We start from the raw sequence: 21,176 nt of genomic DNA on the forward strand, positions 1-21,176 counted from the left end.
TTGGAGCGAGTGAGAGAGGAGTCGGGTGGGTGTGTGGCGAGTTACAAAGAGAGAGACTCGCACAGATAACAGCAGAGAGGAGCTGGGAGGGAGGAGGCGGATGAAACGGGGAGACATCAAGTGAGAGACAAAAGGTAGCAGATAGATGTAGCAGAGGCAGCGAGGGGAGCGAGAGAGCAGAAGACGAAGAGGACACCCCCCCCCCCCCCACCCTCGCTTGAACCCTCCTGAGTTGAGTCGCTCCGAGCTGCTTGATAACACCGCGGTGATTTCCCCTCAGCAGCCTCCGCCACGGAGCCCAGAGAGCGTCAGAGCGGCTGTGCGGGAGCAGGAGCCTGTTGCCTGGATACCCCTGCTGTCGCCACGGCGGCGAAAAGCCAAGACTGAACCGTGTGCGTGTGCGTGTGTTTGCTGGCTGGTGCGGCTGCCATGGGAAGAACACAGCTGGCTCACTGTACGGACGACGAGTGACATGCTGACATTGCATGTATGAATAAGGAAGGAATCACCGTATCATCGTGATTACGGGGGCTTTGAGGAGAGGGGGGGTGGAAAGGGGAGGGGGTGGCTTGCACCCTAATTCTGTTGATGAAGACAGCTGTTTGGTAGAGAAGCAGAGAAAGCAGAGAGATTACTTTGGGGAGACGAGACCCCGCGGTGGGAGAGGGCTTTCTTCAGCAGGCTGTGGAGCCATGCAAATCCAGTCTACTGGTCCACAGTCTACTGGTCCACAGTCTACAGCCTCCAGCTTCCTCCTCAGTCAGAGATGTGTGCTGGTCTCCAAAATGGAAATCCACCGGTACGTACCATTCAGGTGATTCCTGGTCAGCCCTGTTGCACCATCCTGCTCTGTTGGGACGTGATGTGTGTCTTACTCATCAATACTTATTATTACTCATTATTCGGATTGCAGCAGTTTCAGCCAAAAGAGGATCAATAAAAAGCTTGTTTAATTGAATTTGGCTCCAGACAAACTACATGGCTGACCTCTTTCTTCACTCACTAAACTGAAATATGGGAACTGATTTGGACCTTGGAGTTCATCCTTTGTAGCAGACAATTTCCCTTAATGGTTTTAAGATTGTTGTCCAGACAGAAAAAAAGCTTCCACAGCAGAAGGACTTTAATTTACAGAACGAAAAGAATTGCACTGTTGAAAAAACTTTGGATTTATAATCCTGTTTTACTGAATTCAAAGGCAAAGCAGTAGTGTGTGTCATTCTGCTGCATTTATACTAAATATGATGCACAGCAAGTTTCAAAGGTCCAAAAATTAGCAATAAACTCGGGGATAATCAATCTGTAATAGATTATAACTATAATAGATGAGAGCAATTCAAGTCACACAATTAATATTGAGGTATTTATTTTTCAAACCTACTTAGAAATACCACATGCTGTGTTATCAAGATCTGTTTTTGTTTTTCAGTTATTTCTGCTGTGAAAGGTCGTTTTCACTGTGTGTGTGTGTGTGTGTTCTCCCCGTGGGTTTGGTTAGGATACAACTAGCTACATCGCTAACGTCTTCATGTAGCTGTAACAATGAGGAGATGCTGCTTAATTATTGAAACACTTTGCTCAAATGTCTGAATTTTTTTTTCCTTTTGCTCAATGGACCAGATGTTGTGTTCACTTCTTGGAGAGAGTATTCATTGGAAAGAACGGCAGTCAGTAAAGGAAAATGGCTGTTTATTTTTTTTGAAATCAGGGAACAAAGCGAACTATTTAAAGAAATCACAAGTGTATCTGAAGGACCGAATGGAGTAGCAGCTCCTGGGAGGTCTGAGACCTTTCTATGAACAGACAAAAAAAAAAGGCTTATAAGAAGAAACCATAGCAGGGCACTGACTAAAAATCTACAATCACACATTTGGCTGTAAACAAAAGCATGAATGATAGTTTTTGCATCCCTGTTATGAAAGAAAGAAAATCAAATCCTATCAATCAGACACGAGCTGACCAATGGTTGAAAAGTCAACGTCAGGAACTAGAATCACCTACAAAGTACTACTTTATGAATTCCCTATATGCCTTTGGGGCAAAGAGGATCATTTCAGCTTTGTCTGTATTTAACATTAAAGTTACTGTGTATAATGTATCAGCATAGCAGGTTGTAAGTGATGTGAAAGGTCTGCTGGAGACAGATATAACTGAGCATCATCTGCATAACAGTGAAAAGAAATGTATTTTTTAATGGCTGTTGTTTTCAGTTTCTATAGTACATTACCTCCAGAGCCATATGAATTAAAAACCACAAAGGATCAAGTGTGGACCCCTGGGGCACCCCACAGACAGACCAGACTACACAAACAGAGAAAGTTATATCACTCTGATAAGATTTGAACCAATCGATCAACCACTCAAGAGAAGCATCTGTCGCACCATGAACACTGAAGCTGAGCACAGTTGTAAAGCAATTATACACCAAACATCAAGCTGTCAGTCATTATGCTGGTGTCTGCTGAACACTTTTTTCTTTTAAGAAGGAAGACAGATTGAACCTGAAAGTTGTCTTCCTTCAAGAAATGTCCCCAATGTTGTCCCATTTTTAAAAGAGGAGATGGCGTTCACTGAAAGTACAGCGAAATAACTGTGGCGAGTTGGTATCCACATTACAGAAGGCCATAAGGTCAAGCTGTGTGGTTCAGCCAGAAAATCTTGTCGTGATTTTGTAATTAGCTTAATGGATAAGGTGAGCGGAGCTAGTTTTCCTCGTCTCTAATGAAAACCAGGGCAGTGTGTTATTTAGTGTGTCCTTCCTTGGAAGGAGAGCTGACTGATGAGCATTAAATGTTAAAATGCTGAGTAGCAGTCTTGCATACACGTCGACTGATTAGAGACTGTTTACCATTAAACAGGATTCTTCATATAGTTTAATGTATGTCATCTTTTCTGAAACAGCTGAATGATCCGGTGCTGGTCGCTTTATCTACTTTTATAGTGTCATTGTTTGGAAGGTGTCTTGTGTCTCTGCTGCTCTTTTTGAGTTTTGTGCCATCGTGTGTTTGATTAAAAAGTTCATTGAAGGACGGGCAGTGTAGATTAGCTGAGGCTATAATGTCTGTTAGAAGACACTGGTTCATGTATTAAAGCATTAAAATAAGAAGATATGGAGACTTTGCATATGTTTCCACCCTCCGCAGTGTGTTCTTGTAAACATTTAAGTCTCTACAGTGCTCAAGATGTTAATGTCATTCCCTCTGAAATACAACAGTGATTAAATAGTGTTAAAATTATTGTTTGTGTGGTTATATGAACAATGAAACTAACAAAAATAAAAAAAATAAAACAGAAAATATGAATGAAAACATTGATAGTGGACATCAAACCACACAAACATAAAAAAAAACAACCTGAGGTCTAGACTGCATTTGAAAACAGTCGATGTTTTCTTTAAAAAGATTCAAATTCACCAGAATCTAAAAAATAATTTTATACATACAGGAAGTTTTAAGAGCCACTCTGTATGAAATTTTCTGTAACTTTTTAAACCAAATAAATAACAAGAGTTTCTTAAACGTGTCCACAAGTCAGCCATCGTTCCCCTCAAGGAACAAACGTCTCTTTCATTGTAAATATTAACAATGCAACGGAATTTCTCAGGTATTTTATGAAGTTTTTGCCTTTATGCACTGTTGTGTTCTGGCTGTGGTTGAAACAGACCTGTGCAGTTTTACATCTGAAGGCTTCAATTGTTGGTTTCCATGGTTACAGACGAGGAGTGAAAGCTGATTGCTGCTCAGTCCGGTCCAGACCTGCTTTGCTGTCAATGTGCCTCCCGTCCCTGTGTGAATGGGAATGTGATTGGACTCTTGTAAAAAGTGCCAGAGCCACAGTTAACACATGGGCTGCACTCTGAACTCTGGAAACACCCTGCAAACACCACAGGGGGTCTGTGTGTGTGTGTGTGTGTGTGTGTGTGTGTGTGTGTGTGTGTGTGTGTGTGTGTGTGTGTGTGTGTGTGTGTGTGTGTGTTAGAGACCTTTAAACTGGAAGGCTATATCCACAAATGTGTAAAACTTGTTTGTGGTTTGTGGCTGTTTAATCACTGAGTTGCATGATATTATTAAATTGTTTTAGCCTGATGTCTTGTATTACATTTGACATAATGCAATTTAACCATTAACTCTATATAAAAGTGGAAGTTGCGTAACTAAGCTGCAATACCATTGAGTGCCACTAGAGGTCGGCTCCAAAAAGCCTCCGGCTCCATAGACTCCCATTCAACTTCTCTCATCAAATCCAAAGTGAATAAAATGTGTCCATCAGTTATCTCGGTGTTGTTAGCTAAAGTCACTCCTTCTTATTAGTTTTCTGGAGGTCCATCTGAAAATAATCCCTCATTCATTAGAAAAGAAGATTCAAAAAGACCTGTTTTGGGGGCGTGTCTGTTTGATTGACAGGCCTGTGGTGCAGTCAGGTTACAGCTATCGGTGGGCGGGACGTAGTATCGTCAGGTTTCCAATCAGATTGGTCAGATCCACCGCTGGCTCCTCCCCCAGCTCATCCAAATATGGTCACTTCCTGCTCCAAACCACTCCGAACTAGTAAAATGGCGCTGGCTAAAATCCAAACTGGAGGCTTCATAACGTTCACAAACCAACGATGACGTCACTGATGGTTGATGACATCACTGATGGTTGATGACATCACTCATGGTTGATGACATCATTGCTGGTTGCCGGTTGAATTGATACAGATATGTTTTCAGTAAACCTTTTTTTCCCTAAGTTTGTTAGATTTCCGTCCTTTTATTTTACTTCTTGGTAATATCAGGTGGAGCTCATAGTGTTTGTCTAAGTACTGTATGACTCTTCCTTCCTCCCTCTTTATGTCGCCAAAGAGTTGTTGCTTTAACATAGTAACTTCTTTTCTGCTTGAAATGACTCCTCCTTCCTACGGTGTTGTTACCCATAAGTCCACTGTAGAATGTGTCTTACACTTATTCTTCGAATTGTTTGTGACCCGTTTGTTGAAGTGTGCTGTGTTATTTCATGAAAGGTCAGACGGGCTCATTCAGGGGATTCCCACCTTGCTCTCCAGGGGGTGATCAAACTGATGCTTGTTACCATGGTGCTGAAAAGGACCAAGTCATTAATGAAAAATGGGGGTTGGGAGGGGGGAGGGGGGTGGTACCTGTGGATCTTTCCCCTGAGGAATCTGCCTCTTCAGTCGGCTAATGGCTTCTGTGAGTGACTCGCTCAAAGCCTAATTGAATCTAAGAGGATTCTGTGTATTGGACACAAGTACTCATTAAAGAAGGCTGGTGCTTGAGTAGGCCAGTCGATGGTCCAGATAATTAAGAGGGCAATAATGTTTTACACCATATAATGACCTGCATTAGGTGACTGGGAAATGATTAGAGAACCACAAAGCAGCTCTATTGTAATGCAGAAGAGACGTTGAATTCCTCCATTAGAAAGGCCAGAGACAAACATGAAATGTTGTTGGTGGTAAAATGAGCGTTAAATAGAACATGTGTCGGTCCAACCGCTGAACATTTCGTAGTAAAGTTTCCTTCTAAGTTTGTTCTTTTGCTGGAACTGTTGAGGCAGCTTCTTTTACCCATCAGCCACTGCTGCTCGTCTCTTCCACTCTCTCAACTCTATAAATGATCACATGCTCAGGTCAACCATCTTTATCAGTTGGGCTGCAATTAGCGATTGTTTTCATCATCAATTAATCTGATGATTATTTTCTAATTTAACCCTTTTGCTGTTTGGTCTTGAAAATGTTTAAAAGTGTCGACACCAGTGTTTCCCAACGCTCGAGGTGCATCCTCATATTGTCCTGACCAACAGTCAACAAATAAAAGAGACTCTGTTAACAAGAACCCAGAAAATCGTCGCTCATATGGGAATTGTTGAATTGCTGTGTTCCTCACTATGATGTCACAAGGACCTTTTTATGATAATTGCCCTGAGATGCCTCATGTTGTGATTTAGTGCTCTATAATAGATTGAAGTGAATTGCTGATTGATTTTCTGTCGATCGTGTAATCGATTAATCAACTAATCATTGCAGCTCTTTGTGTCACACTTCCTCACAGAAATCTGTTGTTTCCCGTGTTTCCTGGCTGATGCGTGCAGCTGAAACATTTCTATTGCTCAAAAACAGATCTGCACTTTTATGACTTTAACTTGTTCTCAGCATTTCTCTGTTTCTTGGCCGAGAGGCGCTCCACACAGATGTGCAGCGCTCCGACGCCGTTGGCTCTAACGTAACGTTCATACTGGAGTTGGATTGCTGACTGTGACTGACGCTTTTTCTTTCGTCATCTCAAATTACTTTAGTTACTCAAATTTCGTTTTGGATCAAATGTAAAAGCATCCGTGTTGCTACATCTGCTTTATGTGAACTCTCCGCAGACCGTATGGAGTCACCCAAAGCCCAACAGGAAATGACCCTGTGGTTACCTGCTGATAGAGGACTTAAAGCATGTTTGGAATAGGGGTGGGACATGTTTTTTGAGTATTTGAATAGTCCTCATAATATGAAAAAAAAAAAAAAATCCGTATTCCTAATTTCCCCTGGTTGTACCAGTGCCTGGTTGTAATGTCTCCCATCAGAAGGTGGCGCTAACACACCTAAAAGCTGTCTGCCAACCGGCAATACAGAACATAAGAAGAAGAACACGTTGCTGCCAGTTAATCCAGATTAACAGTCCATCAATAACTGAAAAGTTCTGAATGAATTTTGAATAGCACTTTTGCTTGAAATGCCCGTCCTTAGTTTGTAATGATTCAAATTCATAATTAGGACTAATTCATAAAAATATTGGAATACTGGAGGTGCAGCAGTTTTGATATTGATACTAGTTATTAGGTATTAATACAATGGATTAGCCCAAAACAGTTATAACCATCTGTTTATTTAGCCTTAATATGTTTCTCGTGTACATAAATGCCATAAATATTGTGTGTCGTATATATTTTCAGATAAAACGTGTCCTGTATTTTTTGGGCTTCAAACCTCTTGTAGGTGTAAATGTGCCTTCTGAGCTTTTCCCTAGTTCAGGGCAGCTTAATGAGCTTTTTCTCCTGCTTCTCATTGATAATTTAATATACCATGCTGTAATTTTGTTGGTCACAGTTTTCTGGCGTGGGAGTTGTGAAGCCCTCGGAGACTGTGACTGATAAGCAAATAGAGCAAATATACATGACAAGTGTAACTCTGTGTTGAATCCTTCTCGGCTTGTTAGCCAGACGGTGACCTTTACACAGAAAACAGAGCCAGGAATCATCTGAACGTTACCGTGGCTCTTCATCTGGCTGCGGGCCTGTGTGTCTACCTGCTACACACACACGCACACACGCACACGCACACGCACACACACACACACACACACACACACACACACACGATACCACTGTGCTAGTTATATATAAACACTACTGATGGCTTCTTTGTCACACCTCAGGTGTTTCACTGCTGTCACTGCTTTCTCTCCCACCATCTGCTGGAGTGGATGACTCACTGGTGAGAGGAGGGTATTTTCTCATGGCTCCACCATATTATGTGTGTGCGCGTGTGTGCGTGTGCGTGTGTGTGTGTGTGTGTGTGTGTGTGTGTGCGTGTGCGTGTGCGTGTGAGGTAAACTGCATGCAGACAGCTGTAAACATGTGACTGGTCAACAGGTACATGTGGGAACATCTGTGTGGACACATCTGGACTCTTCTCTTCTCTTCACAGCTTTTTTTAGCGGCGTACAGTCCTCCCATGTACGACTGTGTTGCTACGGTGACGACTCGGTTTGCAGTTCCTATAAAAAGGCAGTGGGGTTGAAAAGTCTGGTGTAGATACACGGGACTGTGGTGATCAGCTGCTGACTGCAGGGTGCATCGATTAGTTCCAGTTTTTGATCAATTGTACTCACTGAACACTGACACACTAATAAAAGTTAGAATCACATAAAGACTTTCTGTTGTTCATCTGACTTGGATTAAAACAGGAAGCAGTGGCACCGTGGTATTCAGAGAACCACCGTTGCAGGTTGTATGGGATGTAAAGTTAGCAGTCGGGTTTTCACTGTTTGAAAGGCTGAGATGTGTCTGGAATAACTGATGGATGCTCGTGATTTTACAAAACCTTCACCTCACATTTTCTCAACATGTCTTGCAGATATTGTGTCGTACCTGTTTGACCTGCTGGGATTTCTCCAAACTTTATTTGTGGAATTATCCAAAACTGTGAAAGACGTCGTTTTAAGAGGAACCTAAATACACCTGAGGAACCGATAACAGATCATCAGCCAGTTTATTAACATATGCACACGCCAATGAAACCTTAAATCTTTCAGAATAGATACATCTCAGTTTCTTTGTTGCCATTAAAATTGATTTATTGATTTGTATTTGACAGTTTTTTACGAGAGAGAACCGAAGAAGAAGCTGAGTGGTTTCAAATCAAAAGGAAAAGCTGAATAAATACTGAAACCTGAGTGACACAGCTGGATGACATTCCCTGGTATGATTCAGGTCCACGTGTCCCTTACCAAGTAAAGGTCACTGCAAAATCAATACGAACTTATTCTGAGCGATCACCTTCATCCTGTGATGAAGCATCTCTGTCCTGATCGAAGAGGAACCGCAGAGTCTCTGATGGTGTGATGAGTCTGAAACTGAAGTGTGCTGATGAGAATCCAGAATGAAACGGCTGCAGGTCGAGCTTGTGACCGTTTGAAGGGAAGCGGCCAGAGTGGGGGTTGCTTTCTGAAGAAAGAGAAGTATGCAGAGTTCTGAGGATGATGTTTCCATCCTGAAGCTTCCGTTTGCGCTTTTATTGCGACTGAAAACGGTCCTTCAGGTTTAGATCCGTCCTCTGCACGGCTTCATATCCCACCAGGAGTTCAGAAACTCCGCCCGTTTCCTGATTTGTTTTTTTGTGCTGCAGCCGAGAGACAAAGTTAATACAGCTGCTGTTAGTCATTAAAAACACGCATCCTCCTATTTAATGCCGAACTGTTTCTCATACCGTGTCTGTAGCGTGAGGAGAACGCATTTCTCCCCTGCGGCGATGCAAGATGTGTTTTACGATCAGGAGTTCTCACGTTGCTGTTTTATTTTGAAAATTGACTGGAGTCTCTATGTTTTTCTTTGACTGACTTCTTCACGGCCGATTTGCCGTGCAGCCTCAGTCAAAAACAGACTCATCCTGTATTTTAGTGTTCCACAGTGGCAACCTGTCATGTGACGCTGCTGACACGCGGTGCGCCGCCACCACTGCGATTTGAAGCATCGACTTTAATGACGGTGATTCACTCCAGAAGCAGTCGGAGACAGAACCAGTGGAAAATAGCCTCAACTTGTGTCTGACAGTAACAGGGTTCCCTCTAAATGCGGTGATCTGTGGCAGGTGGAGGTCTTTCATGTTAAAGTGCTGACCAAAAAGTCGTTCCAAGAAAATGTTGTTTAAGTTGAAAAGTTGATTCGTTGATTTTGAAAAAAAAGAAATCGACAAATATTTGAACCCTAATTTGTTGCTGCACCTGTCAGGTTTTCGGTTCCCTCACGTGCTCGGTACCTGAACATAAGACTGTATGTCAGCATCCTCACCATCAGGTGATCTGTCTGCAATAGAAGACGAGTAAATAAAGGAAAGAGAGTCTGTCTTTGTATTAAAAACCGGCTTTTTATTTTGAAAGTGATAAAAGAAAGTGTTTTTGGTGAACAAAATGTAACTTTCACAGAACAAGTTTGGTTGGTGTTGCAGGAATTTACAGCATTTTGCCACTTTATTCAGAGCAGTTGAACAGTGTTTAATCTGTTTTTATATTTTGGCTCTTGTATTTTTGTTTGTGGAGAAGTAAAAAAAAACAAAACGTAAACTTTATCAGCCCCATGCACTCTGCTTTCCATCCAAAAATCCAAACTTGACGCGCCGCTACGCTGCGATTGGACAATTCAGGAGAATAACCATTCAGAGGTGCCACCGCGGGAAGTTACATTAAACTGAATAATTATTCAGATCTGTTGACCATGAAACATGTGATCAGTGTAGCCCTATATTTGTTAGAGCTTCTATCACACTGCAGGAGGTTTTCACTGTACACAGAGAAAATCTATTATCCAAGTGGCCATTCTTCTACATTTTGTCCAGAGAGTCTCTTGAGCCGACTTTGCAAAGTCCTAATTGCCTGTGATACCGGACCCTGGGCCGGTACCTGCAGGGCGGAGAGAACAGGGACGTTCTTCCTGGTCTCCTCCTGATCACTTCCATATGGGCTGGAAGCACTCGGTGTACTCGGCAACACACCACAAGTGATGGCTGATTTAATGATAGAGAAAAGGGGACTAGAGGGAGAAAGAGACAGATGAGGAGAAAATGGTTTGTGGAAGGCGACGGGGAGACGAGTTAGTGGTACAGAAAGTTATGAGCTGAGTCTGAGATAGAGGCTAAAATCTGAAGCTGAAGGTTGCAGAGCAAAGAGAGAGAGAAAAGGAAGGATCCAGATGTGGCCAGGAAGCTCCCTGGAGCTCCTCCATCATGAACTCCTTCATTCCGTCTACAGGCAGCTGCAGTCTGTCCTTAACAAGCCTTCAGGTCATCCCCCATCCCAGTACACCTCTCTGTCTTTTATTCTGCCCCTCATTTTCACAGCAGGGACTCCCTCTGGATTCCACACCAGACCGTGGAAAAGTGTTTCTTAACATTTCTATGGTTCAGCTTCACAGGATTTATAATCCTCAGCTTTAAAAAAAAAACAAAAAAAAAACAGCTGACTCTGAGGTTTCAGAGCCGAGCGTCAGTTCACACAGAAGAATGAATCCATTTGTTGGGAGTCAGTTTTTTAATGAACGTGTTCTACTGTAAGTACAACAAATTGTATGGTAAGATGCTAGGGAATGCATAATGTCAATATGTCCTCACAAAGATAGAAAGACTGTGTGTGTGTGTGTGTGTGTGTGTGTGTGTGTGTGTGTGTGTGTGTGTGTGTGTGTGTGTGTGTGTTCCTGAGGGCTGCTCGATTGAGTCTGACAGCTGATGATTGTAAATCTGTTCAGGCCAAAAAACAACCGTTTATTGAAACGATCCTCGTTGCTGTTAAATGGAAATGAACAAACAAGCTTTATGTGTCAGCGAAGTTCCGTGAAGCAAAGAAAGAAGGACTTTTATTAGAGAGATCTACAAATTAGACCTTGAACTGGAGTACACGATAGTCTGAGGAACTGTATACCACAACCCAGTTTCATGACAATGCATGTAATACACCTGACATCCACTGGGGGCAAACGTGTCAGTGTGACGTGCTTCAGGAAAATAAAACCATGAGGAAACCTGAGGTTACAGTTTGGAAAAAAAACTGTACTCTACCACGTACTCTAGTGTGAAAGTACGTGACTCGGGGTTAAATAAAATAGGTAAAATAAATATATATAATAAATAAATATAAAATAAATAAAATAGGTAAAATAAGCTTAAGAAAGACCTGTTTTGGGGAGCGTGTCTGTTTGATTGACACTCCTGTGGTGCAATCAGGTTACAGCTATCGGTGGGCGGGACGTAGTATTGTCAGGTTTCCAATCAGATCGGTCAGATCCACCGCTGGCTCCTCCTCCAGCTCGTCCAAATATGGTCACTTCCTGCTCCAAACCACTCTGAACTAGTAAAATGGCGCTGGCTAAAATCCAAACTGGAGGCTTCATAACGTTCACAAACCAGCGGATGATGTCACTTTTGGTTGCCGCTTGGTGTCGCGTCATGTTTTGCACCAACAAAGCCACATGAAGGTGTTCCAGTCAGATCTGACAGAGCTGAAGACCCAGCAGCTGGAGGAGGTGGAGGAGTCTGACCTTCAACTGCAGCATTCAGGTCTTTATTACATCCTGTTCAGTCTTACTGCATCAAAGACCATAAAACAGTAGAAAACAAGCTACTGCTGTTGGCATTGCTGTGAATGATCAGCTGTTCTAAGGAGGTCATTCATTAAGATAAGAAAGTCACTCACATCACAGTACACGAAACACACACCAGATGAGGGCCATTGCTATCAATCACTAATCCTAGTGTTAAATGAAAATCCGTTTTGCCTCATTAATAAACACGTGTGGTGTAAAATCAAATCAGATCCTACAAAGGAAACCCGCAGCATCCCGTGTGTACCGTGACCAGATTCTACACGCTGATACCACCGTGACCCTCCACGGTATGTCGACCCACAGGAGCGGCGAGCTGGCATGACGAAAGTCGTCATTCATCTCCTGGCTTTGTCAGAGTGTGTTTGGAACACACACGGAATGAGATTTCAGTCACCTCGTTCTGGTTTGTTTCTATTTTTAGACAAGTCAGTCGGGCTGGTTGCGTAACTTTGGCCTATCAGCAGTGAAATTAGTCACAATTTCCATCCGTGGTGGTGTAGTGATGTAGTGGTGTGGTGGTGTGGAGATGGATTTAGTGGTGTGTTGATGTTTTGATGTAGTGACATAGTGACGTAGTGACGTAGTGACGTTTTGACGTAGTGAAGTAGTGACGTAGCCCCTCCCTCCCCGCCCCTCCACCACAGATTAGATTCATTAGAAAATAAGATTCAGAAAGACCAGCTTTTGGGCCGTGTCTGTTTGATTGACAGGCCTGTGGTGCAGTCAGGTTACAGCTATCGGTGGGCGGGACGTAGTATCGTCAGGTTTCCAATCAGATCGGTCAGATCCACCGCTGGCTCCTCCCCGAGCTGGTCCAAATATGGTCACTTCCTGCTCCAAACCGCTCCGAACCAGCAAGATGGTGACGGACAGAATCTGAACTGGAGGATTCATAACGTTCACAAAACAACGGGTTTTTGCTTAAATTCAGGTAAATATACAGTTTAGAATATAAAATGCAGTATTTATTGCCGAGTGACCTGAGCTGTAGCTGCTACTCTAAAAAAGTAGAAAAAAAAAGAAAAAAGTGTGATGTGAGGAAGGAGACGTCACTTTGTTCAGTGCTAGTGACACAGAGTGGAGAGGGGGCGGGGCATGGGAGGGGGGGGGGTGAAGTGTTCAGTGGAGGGTTAACAAGGAGATGAGGAGGGTCAACAGGACAAGATCACAGCAGCCAAGTACTTAAGAAGTGGAAATCCACATTCGACTGTGATGGTCTGTGAGTTTGTGTTCATAAAGCAGCTGCAGATACAAGAGTCATGCAGCAACACATAATTTACACTCATCTCAATGAGACGCTGCTGCTGCCATCAATGGAGACCAAAGGTAATCGTACCATTTTATTTCCACACTAATACTTTTCTTGTTTGGCTCGGGGGGGAAAAAAAAAAAAGCCTTAATGTCAATGATTGGAGCGAGAAGGAAACAGTAGTTGTGTCTCGTCTGCTGTGCTCTTTGCTGCACAGATATGTTCTGAGGGGGTTTCTCTTTATGTCTCATGTTGTCTTTTTTGTTCTTTTAGTCTCCACATTTTTCCGACTCTCACCAGTCTTTGGGTTGCATTCCTCTATAGCTCGCAGCGGTTTCAGAGAAGTGGAGCGTTGGGGCCTCCGGCTGGATCACGCACACTACTAACAAACACATGCAAACCGCTGCACACTGTGCATTGCGTGTACTGTAGACATTTTGCTCAGAGACGCGCAGTGTGGTGAAAGTTTGTGACTTTAAACCCCCGCAGGCAGCGGCTGTGGTCTCTGCAGTGGTCCTGAACTTCAGTTTACTCCACGCTATGATAATACGCCAACATCCCCATCGGGCCCGACCGAGTGACCGCAATCAACAAAACATGCAGCAATGCAATCGTTATTATCGTCATTATTTTGTACCGCTCAGACGTGAATGTTTAACGTGCCCCCTCCGAATGGCTGCATGCAATCAGACGGACACTCAGCCCCAAATCAGTGTGAAAGAGAGCCTGCGATTCAAAAATCATTACAGTTCACGTCCTCTTTTAAAGCAGCAGTGTGTGGGATTTAGCATCTAGCGGTGAGTTTGCAGATTGCAACCGACTGACTCTTCCTCACGTCATCCTCTCCTCTGATCGATTGTACGCCTGGTAGAAACACGGCGGGCTCGGTGGAAGAGTATGTAGATATAAAGGGCTTATTGTAAGGTAACAAAAAACACAAGTCCTAGTTTCAGGGTTTTATACTCTAATGAGGGAACAATTATGAACACAAAATTCCTTTCTGTCAATAGACCCCATTAAACCCTCCACATTAAACCGCACCACCGTGTCATTAAATCCTACACACTTTTCTAAACACAAAAACTAGAAATTTAAAATGGAACGTCCACGAAACAAAAAAAAAATACAGTGGCAGCATGCGTTGACAGAATGTCAGAGTCTGAATCTGGAAACCAGGCAGGAAGTTCAGGGCTTGGAAGGTAAAACTTTCACACTGACAAAGTTTAACAAACATTGCGAACCAAAATAACAAAAACACATTGTTCTAGTTTTGTTTTTCGGAAATGTCACATTCTCTTATATTAGACATGAATTTGACTCCTGATTATGATGCACACTTTAAACTTTGAGTATAAAGACATAAAGCAGTGACTGTGGGTGGGTTAACCACAGGAGCTGCTGCTCCGAGCCCCTCAGACAAATCAATGGCTATTTACCACGTATAATAGAGACGTAAGGGTTAATAATTGTGGAATATGTAAAAAAAAAAAATCCTCAGCTATAGTAGCAAGTCATGAATTCATTATTTTGCCTTTGTTAGCAGATCCAGATTGTTTCCACTCACACAAGGAGCCAGTTGTGAGGTGTGAACTCTGTGATTTAAAAAACCCAAACAAGCTGTAGATTCAGTCGTACCACAGGTTCATCAGCTGCTGTTCACAGTTCAACTTCATGTCATAATGAAGCACATTAGCAGAGGTGTGAAGGTGTTGGTGAAGGCTGCATGCGTGCAGATGGTTGGGTGCGTGTGTGTCCTTGAGTTTGTAACAATGAAGTGCACAACACATACAGGCGAGAGAAATGTTTCCGAGCTTTATCAAGAAGATCTTTTTTTGTTTTCCACAGAAGGCTATTTCAGACCGAGTGAGATGCATGCTGGGTAGCGATATTCAGGGAAGTGTTTTTGCTTCTCAGCTTTGACCCTCTGTTTTCATGCATTTCTAACTCTGACACAAATCTCCTGAAAACACAGGTCGTGTCTCAGAGGATGAGGGTCTGTCCTCTCGTCGCTCCCTCCTCACCTCCTTTTACTCCTTTATCACTCTCGTGTCTCAGAGAAATTTGTGCCTGTTATTTGATATATTTTTTTTACACTTTCTGCTTCTCAATCTCTTCTCCCGTTTCCTTATTTTTCACCTTCTATCTGTTTCTCTCCGTGTATTCAGGTTGTGAATATGACACTCAGGTGGCTGAAGTGCTCTTTTCTCCCCTCTGTTGTTCTCTGCTATATTAGCTGTTCTGAAGAGAAGCCATGTAACGAGTGACATCCAGTCGTAGTGCGTCCACGGGTATCCTGTAGCACATTAAAGAGACACGCCACCAGGTTCATTGTATACATTTGACCTGGTTAGTTTCAGTTTCACATTTCATATTTCCAAGCATACTAAAGACATTTGGATGACGTACCTACTTCCTGTTGTATTCCCCCATGTGGGCTGCGTCTCCTTGTATTCAGTATTGATTGCTTTGAAGACGTGTGTCGGATGTGTGATGCTCATCTTGGAGCCTCTTTTGTTTAAATGGAGAAAAATTATTGATCAGCTTCATTTTGTTGCTGCTGTACTATTATTATTATTATTGTTATTGTTATTATTATTATTATTATTATTATTGTTATTATTATTATTATTATTATTATGGCTTTGTGACTGGCACTTATTTTCCTCTCGGAAAAGAAGTCACAAGTTTCAGCATTTTTATGTGATTTTTGTTTTGTTTACATGAGATTTTTTGGAGAAATTATTTTTCTTTCCCCACGTGCTACAGCGGCTCATCTTTAATTTTCTTCTTCTGATGTTTAACGGTTGATGATAGCTGTCCTCAACTTCCTGTGTTTGGTCCAAACCATCCAAAAAAACGGTTTTCATACTGCAAACAGATCCAGACCGAGACCACCTCTTTTGATTAAATGAAATGTTGCTCTTTAATCAGAACCGCGGTCCGAGTCACTTTTTACACCTGATATTTTAGTTCAGATCGAACTGAAAAGTCTGAAGGTCCAGACCAAACGAGACAGCTGTTAAAGCACTGTCCGTTTGGAGTTTTCAAGACATTTAGCAGCCGTGATGCTATGAGCATCCTGGGAAATGTAGGATCTAAACTTCTGCCGCTTTGAGTTTCACCTTTTATCTCAGGCCAAACTGACAGAAATTTAACATAAAGAATAAAATCTACATGCAACGGCTGATAAGACCCTTTTTGAAACAAATACAAACAACAACAACAACAACAACAACAAAAATCGGATTAAACATTTTCATATTTAACCAATATTAATTAAAAAAAACCCTAACTTCTGTGTGTGTTCCCCTCTATGTGTTGTATGTGCAGTATATAGTCAGTGTGCACGACGTCGGAGGGTCGTCCAACTGAATGAGGAGTGAATCAGGGAGAGATGAACTGCAGCAGCAGGTGCAGCCTTCAGAGCACAAACTGCTGCCGGCTCTGTGGATGTGAAGCCGCTCGGCACTCCGTGTCTGCCTTCAAGTTTTCAGACCACATCTGTGTCTCTGCCTCACTCGTCGTCATTTTTACTCATGCACGTGTGCTCTTCTAAGAGAAGCCTGATTGGGGTTAAGTGGAAGGATGAGTGGAGTCGGTATGTTTATGACCATGTCAGACGCTAATAGAATGAGACACAGAGACACGGCGGATACATGACAACATATTAAATACCACAAACTCAGCAGTGCCATTAAAAATGAAAATAAAAAGGCTTGTGTTGGTAGCCTGTGTGTTGGTAACTAGTTCAGTTAATTGGCATTCGTTTTACACGGCGTCTTTTTTGTGTGTAGCATCCTGAAAGATGCTGGCGTGCCTTTGTAATTACAGAAGCAGCCCTGGCAGAGCAGGTGGAGGTCTCTGTTGGCTGGTCTGTAGAGTTGCTGCATCACCATGACTTCTACACAACACGTATTCATTCTGAAGGTTTACTTCAAACAGGAAAACAAAGACCCAAAAGAAGGAAAGATTGTTAACTGGCTCTGTGTTTTTGTTGGAATGAATGTTCGACTCAGATCAGGTCTGTGTTTTTTGCAGCCAAATGATGTAACGTGATATTTCTCCCCTCGTGTCGTGTCTCCCTGCAGTGAACAGAGTATCTGCCAGGCGCGAGCCGCCGTCATGGTGTACGACGATGCCAACAAGAAGTGGGTCCCAGCTGGCGGCTCCACGGGCTTCAGCAGGGTCCACATCTACCACCACACGGGCAACAACGCCTTCCGCGTAGTGGGACGCAAGATCCAGGATCATCAGGTCAGTGGATGAGACGGGGCTGCACCCGAGCACACATAAAGCAGGCTGGACACATGGACTCTATGGACTCTATGTAACACTCGGTGCTGGATGAGCTGGACTCCGCTTTAATCTCCAGTAAAAACAGTCGTAGCGTGTGCTGTGAACACAGCTGTAGTGCTGCTGGACCTTCACTTTCCACCCCAGGTTGTCCTGTTAAAGTGGATCCAAACTCAACACCTTCCAATAAAAGCCAGAAAGACAAACCCGTTCTGTGAAGGAAAGCGTTGTAACTGAAACCAAACAACCACACTTCAGATGAGGGGTCCAAAACACCCGTTGAAGTATGACATAATGAATTAAAGTGATAGCTATATATTGAACATTATTTACTGTTGTATGTAAACATGCCACTACAGGAACAATGCTTACTCAAACTTAGAAATGAGGCACAACTAAACTGTGCACACCTTACAGGTGTGCGCTGGCCCTTTAAGAAATAAGCTAACTTCTGGCTTTAAGTTTATAAAGGCTGTTACATCTAAGACAAGGATGGCAGTTACCAAATATGGCTTTTTCCTGTGATGACAACATATGACGAAGTAGCTACAGAATCTATGTGGTATTCATGTGTGATTCATGCTTGCAGCTAGTCAGCTCATCAGTCTTCACAGGATTGACAAAGGGGTCAGGTTAGAATTTGAAGGTGTCAGCAGGCGTGAGGGGCGGAGCCATGCCGGGTCCCATTGAGATGTTCCTTGTATATTTGCAGTTTTATCTTTTTCAAAGGACTGTCTTCCAGTCAGTTTGGAGAAAAATGTGTGTTTTGTTTCTGTGTGCTTGTTAAAGGACAGTTTCCTCACACTCTGTACAGGAACTTTGCCATTGTGCAAAAAAACGACATTCGTGATGGAAAACTGACGTGATAGCAGGAGGGATTGACACCATTCAAATCATACAGAAACACACGCAGGCATGCAGACACACTGGCTGAACCGGTTTCCTGAGACCTGAACTGTTTTCTTCTTTACTCTCCAACTCCTTTAAATCATGCCGATGTCAGCACATCCCACTGCCTGCTCAGCTCTTATTCACAAGAACACACAAGCGTCATGCACGAAGGCCGCACGCACACAAGCGTTCATGTATAAACACACACGGATTCATGCACACGCAGTAGAATCCTGAAACATGGGAGCAGGAAGAAGCTCAGAGGAGCTGGTTCAGCTCACAGCTGTGTGCGAACTTTTGGACGTCCCTGGTTTGATTACATGTTTCTGAAGTGAAACAAAACCCATTAAGAACAAACGTGCTACCAAAAACATCAGAGATGGTGAAGGACTGAAGGAGTGTTCAGTCATCAGTGGATCGATACACAAACTTCACCTCTAAATACACCAAGAGGCTGCTGGAACAGACGAGGACTACACACACACACACACACACACACACACACACTCACACAGTCACTCCCGTGCACTCTCACTCACACACACACACACACACACACACACACACAGTCACACACTCACACTCACACTCACACACTCCCACACACACACACACGCACACACACGTGCACACACACACACACACACACACACAGTCTCACACACGCACGCACGCACACACACACAGTCACACACTCACACACACACACACACACACACACACTCCTACACGCACAGCTATTTGCAAGTAAACAGATTGGATTTGTTGCGTGCAGACATCACCAACTCACCTGCGTGGGTTGCTATGGAAACAACGTACCGTCAGCTACGCTGGTGACACGGCTTCCAAACACAGAAGCGTTAGCGGACAGTTTTATTTCGGCTTCTGTTCATGGACTGTTGGTGTCGTCGTCCTCCACAGCGGCAAAATCTACACTTTCTGCTTGCACTCCGTTTGCGGCAGCGTAGATTCTGTTCACTCTGTCGCTCTGAAAATGACGTCGTCACGTTGCGAATGGCGATCCGAGCCCGTCCGGACTGAGACGCATCGGCAGGAATCCGATTAGAATCGCATTTCAAACCTCCACAAAATGTGGTTTGGATCCAGATCGCCAAAATCGCATTTCATGTGGTTTTTAGCTGTTCAGACTTTAAAAAAATCAATCTGGATACGACACCGATCAGAAGACCCAAAGCGTGCGGATAAAACTAATTTAACGTCCAGTAATATGGAATCACTTTGATTTGATAAGAAACATTTCATTCGATCATTTTAATGTGAAGACCACATTTCCCACAAACCCCGTCACTTCTAGGTTTTCTGCTGGAGTTTGTTTTGGTGCTGAGAGGAGAACAACCGTGCTATTGGTTAGTTATTGGTGTTGATAAAGCGAGTTTTGTCGAACAAGGCGACTATATGACGAAATTCTTTCAGCACAGCTTCTGTTGACAAACTTTTTTGTGGAAAAATTGCAGGAATTAGAAAAATAAATTACAAGCGCATGCAAATATAGTGACGATTGCTTAAGATTTTGCTCATTTTTTCCAATCTCAAGATGGCGATTTCCTGGAGGAAGTGGTATGATAACGGAAGTGTTAATATTCTCATTCAGATTCTGTTGTTATTTTGGCACATTTCATAATGCAGAACTAATAAAGATTACAAACACTTTGCTGCCGTGTGAAGCTTAAAGCAATGAAGTGCTGGTGTCGGCGGTTCTCACTCGGGCTGCAGGCTGAATGTTGCCGTGTGGCGCTGCGGTCATAAGACCAGTTTGTTTTTCTCACTGCCATTAACAATAAGCATGTAGTTACACTTCTCACATCGCTCTTATTACCCAGTAAATCCCTTCCTGTCACTGAGACATTACAATAACACAGATTATTTCTCTCCGAGTTCAAATAAATTCAGCCTGCCAGACCAAGTTTCCATGAACAGCTGATGGGTTAACAGGTGTTAGCGCTCCTGATGCTGATTATTGGCCAAAGCAATGTTTTGCCTTGTGGAGAAAGTCAGAGTTGTTGTTGTTTTTTTTTTATAGGGTGTCTCGGTACAGTTTAATCCTTCACTTTCAGCAAGAGGCTTCAGGAATCTGAACTCCGCGCGGGGCCTCGGAGATAAACTGTGAAGCAGCTCGTCACTGCTGGGGAACGTTTTCAATCCTCTCTTATTAGTTTGGACGAGATGATTGGGTGATTTTGAGATTAGACTGTATTACACATCTTTTCGGGGTGTTTCAGCTGCATCAGATGAACAGTCACAATACGATGTTTGTGTATTTTGTACATCAACCCCAAACATTCACCGCTTACGATGCAGAGTAAGATCCTTTGATTAATACTGCGTTTCATTGTGCGTGTGAAGGGTTTAGAAGTGGAGAGAGGAGAATCTGCCGTCGTCTCTCGGGTTGTGGGACCTTATTTGTCTCAATAATTCAGAGAAGGGTTGCTTCAGGCCTTACTGCTTGGCTGGGTGCCCGGGACACAATAAATCCCCGATGCCAGCATCGAATGCACCTTTTAACCAGGCAGTGAGCGGATCATAAAGTCTTTTCACGAGCAGGTAAAAGCACCCGTTTCTGTCCAGCCCACTGAGAGTGTCTGTTCTGTTTTGAAGGCATGTTGCTGGTCACAGTTTCTGTCCTCTGATCTCTGTGTTTCACGAAGGGCGGAGGCAAACCTGTAATTGAAGTCGTGTGTGACGCGTCCACGTTTTAGAATTGACAGCGTTGTTGCAGCAACATCTCTATAAGTTTGGACAGATATGGACGTGAACTACAACTTGAGCGGCAGACAGGTCGGCGCTAATTAGGTTGCCACGAGCACCGAAGTTGCGAAAACCCAATTGTTGTTCGTAAAATTATTTTTCTCGTCCCTTATTTTTCT

General features: G+C 43.2%; 1 protein-coding gene across 1 annotated transcript in view; it reads left to right on the forward strand.

Moving 5' to 3' along the window:
• Positions 1-583: 583 nt before the first annotated feature.
• LOC138205498 (protein enabled homolog) overlaps positions 584-21,176 on the forward strand; it is a 69,119-nt gene continuing 48,526 nt past the window's right edge. Inside the window, exons 1-2 of the mRNA XM_069161512.1 lie at positions 584-799; positions 17,196-17,361. Of these exons, the coding sequence (XP_069017613.1) occupies positions 693-799; positions 17,196-17,361 (273 nt within the window). The 5' untranslated portion in view covers positions 584-692. The remainder of the gene's footprint in view (positions 800-17,195; positions 17,362-21,176) is intronic.

Source organism: Embiotoca jacksoni, unplaced genomic scaffold (assembly GCF_022577435.1).
Source record: "Embiotoca jacksoni isolate LCO1_2020_lvr unplaced genomic scaffold, fEmbJac1.0.p SCAF_29, whole genome shotgun sequence".
Classification (NCBI taxonomy): domain Eukaryota; kingdom Metazoa; phylum Chordata; class Actinopteri; family Embiotocidae; genus Embiotoca; species Embiotoca jacksoni.